The sequence below is a fragment of the Plectropomus leopardus genome, unplaced genomic scaffold, assembly GCF_008729295.1.
Source record: "Plectropomus leopardus isolate mb unplaced genomic scaffold, YSFRI_Pleo_2.0 unplaced_scaffold15574, whole genome shotgun sequence".
In the NCBI taxonomy this organism is placed as follows: Eukaryota; Metazoa; Chordata; class Actinopteri; order Perciformes; family Serranidae; genus Plectropomus; species Plectropomus leopardus.
Window position 1 is genome coordinate 1 of NW_024616694.1, and position 4,606 is coordinate 4,606.

Below are 4,606 nucleotides of genomic sequence, written 5' to 3' on the forward strand. Positions count from 1 at the left end.
ACACACACACACACACACACACACACACACACACACACACTCCTTCCTCTCACGCACATAACTTCACTGAGGACCGCGGCGGGGCTCACAAAGCGCCGAGCCGACCCTCCACAGAAGCCGCTGACCAGCTCCCCTCCCGCCCGGCCGAAGGAAATGAAGAGGAGGCTCCACAAGAAATACCTGGTGTTGATCCTGGCATATTCAGGTCTGCTTCTGCTAATCCCGTACGTGTTAGATTACCGGGATAAATCTGTTGAACGCGCTAAACATGGACTGCCGCAGCAACAGCCCCGGTGCCCGGACCTGGAGAACACGGTGGCGCTGCTGTGGGATAACGGCTACAAACTCAACGGCAGCGACCCCCCGGAGCACAACCGGAGCCAGTCTCGGATTCACGTCTACTTGCACGCCACATGGAGGACTGGCTCGTCGTTTTTGGGGGAGTTGTTCAACCAGCACCCCGATGTTTTCTACCTGTACGAGCCGATGTGGCACATATGGCAGGCGCTGTACCCGGGGGATGCCGCGAGCCTGCAGGGCGCAGTGCGGGACATGATGAACTCCCTGTACCGCTGCGACTTCTCCGTGCTCAAACTTTACGCCGGATCCCAAAACATCACCACCTCGTTCATTTTCGGGTGGAAAATGAACAAGGTGATCTGCTCGGAGCCGCTGTGTGATGCGCACAAGCGGCACGAAATCGGTTTGGTGAAGGAGGACCAGTGCGCAAAGTGCCAAAAGCGCGACATCAGGGAGCTGGAGAAGGAGTGCAAGAAGTACCCGGTGATGGTGATCAAAGGGGTGCGGGTTTTGGACCTGAGCACGCTGGTTCCGTTAATGAAAGACCCGGCGATAAACCTCCAGATCATCCAGCTCTTCAGAGACCCGAGGGCGGTGCACAACTCCCGGCTGAAGTCTAAGCAGGCGCTGGTGAAAGAGAGCATCCAGGTGCTGAGGAGCAAGAAGCAGACCGATAAGTATAAGCGGCTCCTGGTGCCGAATAACCGGGTGAACCGGGCGGAGAGTTACGTCTCCAGCGCCATGGAGCTCATCTGTGACAACTGGCTCAGCGACATGATGCTGGTGATGAACGCGCCTCCCTGGGTGAGGAGAAACTACCTGCGCATCCGCTATGAAGACCTGGTCCTGCACCCCATGGAGGAGCTTCAGAGGATGTTTCGTTTCTCCAACCTCTCCAGCTACCCTGCTCTGGATAAGTTTGCGCTCAACATGACGCACGGACAGGGATATTCATCGGACAGGCCGTTCCTGATTTCATCCAGGGACGCAAAAGAGGCGATATATGCCTGGAGGGAGAGGCTCAATGTGGAGCAGATAAATCAGGTGGAGGCGTACTGCAGCGAAGTCATGAGGCAGCTGGGCTATCAGAAAAACAGCGTGGAGAAAACAACATGAGGCACAATGAGGATCCAAGGGTCAAAGGTGAGAGCACACAAGTGGAAGAAAAAACCTTTCCAAAAGTGCCACATCCAACCTGTGAAAATACTCTGTTACAAGCAGAAATCATGCATGAAAATGTTACCAAAGTAAACGTAAGAATAATTAGGAAAATGTACTTAGAGTATTAAAGGTAAAAGCACCCAATGCAGAAAAATCTCTAAACACACACACAACCAAAAAACTCAAAATGTTGGAAAAAAGAAAGAGAAAAAAAACCACCCAAAACACTTAAACACTTATTAAAAAAAGAAGAAAACATATCCAAACAAATAATAAATTATACAAACCAGAAAACATCCCCAAACTGAAAATCACTTATATTACAAAAAACACCTCAAATCTCAAAATGTTTTTTTTTTTAAAGAAGAAAAAATAAAAGCACCCTAAATTAAAAGAAAAAAACATCCCAAAACTAGAAATTATTAAAATTAAAAATAAAAACAATTCATAATTATTTAAACTGAAAATAGAAAAATATCACAAAACTCAGAATGACAAAAAAAGGAGAAACTATCCGAAAAAGTCAATTCATACAAAAAACCCACTCAAAAAAAGAAAGAAAACACCCCAGTCCAAAAATATTTAAATTAAAAATAAAAAAGCACCCGAAGTTATTAAGAAAAGAAGAAACAAAAACATTTAAGAATCCTTTAAAATTGGAAACAAAATTGAAGAAGAATGAACAATGTTAATAATGTTAATCAAAATAATTGGCAATTAATCTTCTTTGATTTGACTGATTTATCAACTAAAAAGTAAAAGTATAAATCAGTATGAAAAGAAAATACCCAAGTAAAGTACAAGTACCTCATATTTGTACTTGAACACAGTACTTGAGTGAGTAAATGTGCTGCACAGAGTGAATGTTTACATCGGCGGTTTGACAGCGACATAAAGCAGAGTGTGCTGTATCATGTTTTAATCTACAGTCGTGTCAGCGCAGGAAGTGGGCGGTTTAACAGAAACCATCGGGTCCGCCGCTGCGCTCTGTGCGTGATCTTTGACCTCTGACCTCCCTCTGAGGCAGACTGAAAACAGAGCGTCCACATGAGGATCAGCAACACGGTTTTAATTGGTTTGACGCCGCAGGCGGGTTTAACTCCACGCGTTTAAAGTCCTCCTGTTGTTACTCCTCTCAGATGTTTGACCTTGTCCAAAGTTTGACACTCTGAGGTCGTTTTTTTTACTTTCACCTGCTGGAGGAGGAACGTGTCTCCGTGTGCGTACGAGCCTGATGTCATGACATCACTGTGAGTTTGGAAGCCATTCGTGGTGCAGCGTGCAGCTTACACAAATGTGACGTGGAAATGTGAGTCTGCCGTGCAAAAACTAAAAATGTCAGCGCTTGCTGACCAGGAAGAGACTCAGAATGACTATAAAGAGACACGAAATGAGTACAAAGAGACACAAAACAACTGCCAAGAGACACAAAATTGCCTCAAAAAGACACAAAATGACCTCACAGAAACACAAAACGACTAAAGACAAAAACTTACTTCAAAGAGCTACAAAATGCCCATAAAGAGGCACAAAAATATTTAAAATGACTTAAAAAATACACACAAATGACTACAAAGACACAAAATTGTCTCAAAGAAACAAACACACAAAGCGCCGACGAAGGGACGCGACAACTACAAATAGACAAGAAACAACAAAAGAGACAAAACACCACAAAGTCTGTGTCTTGCTCCTGTGATGAAGAGGCGGTGGGGCCCCGGGGCCCGGAGGCCCATTGTCTCATAATTCTGATAAATGTACTTTTTTTATGTTGAAAACCCAAAGCAGACAATATTTTTTGGTCATTTGTCTGAGAAGTTTTAATTTTATGTGATGATTTAATCAGATTTTTCAGACAAAGTTTGAAATCTTTAACAAACCACCTGCTGATTGTGATGATTTTTAATTCTCGTTACAGTGACGTTGATGGACTCTGCTCTTATGATGCTGATAACAGCCCATAATCTATTAATGTGTCACAGTGTTGCTTTTTATTAATACGGAGCTTTGCATTTTAGTTTCCTTACAGAAAGCATGTTTGATTCAGTGTGGTGTTAAGGGAACTTAAAGGGTTAAAGGTTTTTTTTTTATCTGGACCATATTTTGTCCAGGAATTTCTCCAGTACTGAGAGATGCTAAAACAGGCTGCAGTGTCGTCTCTTTGGGCAAATGACTATAAAGAAACAAAACGACTACAAAGAGACACAAAATGACCTCAAAAACACATAAAATTACCCCAGGAAGTCACAGAGAGATGCTAAATGAGCCCAAACAGACACAAACACATATAAAGAAACACAAAACAATTACAAAAAGATACAAAATGACCCCGAAAAGACACAAAGGACTAGAAAGAGACACAAAGTGACCTCTAAAAGATACAAAATGAGCCCAGAAAGACACAAAAATATGCTAAATGACCTCAAAAAGAAGGGAAATGTTATTTCTCTGTAGGGTCTTTCCATCGTGATGTTTCTAATGATAATCTGTTTTAATGGCAAAAACAAACTCTTAATGGACGTGAACTGACGGTGCTCAGATCCCAGAGTGGTTACATTGCAGCCCGTTTCTGCTGCTGGCTGCATCAGTCTCTCTGAAAACTGGACCAGTTTCAAAATTGTGGTTCTGTTTGTCACCTAAAATTAAAAACACAGTGAACTATGGTTAAAAGACACAGACGTTTCCCTTTCGGTTGAAAAGGACTGAATTTTGGATAAATTTGGGGATTCCAGCGCTGCCGTTTGAGACACAAGCGAATAGATTTTTTGAGCCGTCAGAGCGAGACACTCACAGAAATGTTTCTCGCCCCGTAATGACCGACTGATCTGCTCTTTAATAGAGGCCTCATTGTTTTCTCTCTGGCAACGCCGCGTCCTCTCATGGCGAGCGGGGGGGCGCTGGCAGCGAGTCACTGGGCCTCAGACTCTGCTGTCAAGAAGGGGATCATTGTGCACGGCTGTCCGTGACCGCGTGCAGCTCCCAGGGTTACCACCAGCCTGTCACCGCCAGCTCGCACAGGCAGCTGGGCCGCATGCAAGCCGTCAGCCTGCAGCAGAGACGGGCGGAGGCGGTGGGCGCCCCTCGTCTCACCGCCCCCACAGCGACTCCAGATAGAGATACTGATGCAGGTCGAATGTTATTAACC

The 4,606-nt window shown here is 44.6% G+C and overlaps 1 protein-coding gene across 1 annotated transcript; it reads left to right on the forward strand.

Annotated features, from left to right (window-relative positions):
- The first annotated feature begins 37 nt into the window (after positions 1 to 37).
- Positions 38 to 1,670, forward strand: chst7 (carbohydrate (N-acetylglucosamine 6-O) sulfotransferase 7). Its single transcript, XM_042514628.1, has one exon. The coding sequence runs from the start codon at positions 154 to 156 to the stop codon at positions 1,414 to 1,416; it is 1,263 nt and encodes a 420-aa protein (XP_042370562.1). The 5' UTR covers positions 38 to 153; the 3' UTR covers positions 1,417 to 1,670.
- The last annotated feature ends 2,936 nt before the right edge of the window (positions 1,671 to 4,606 follow it).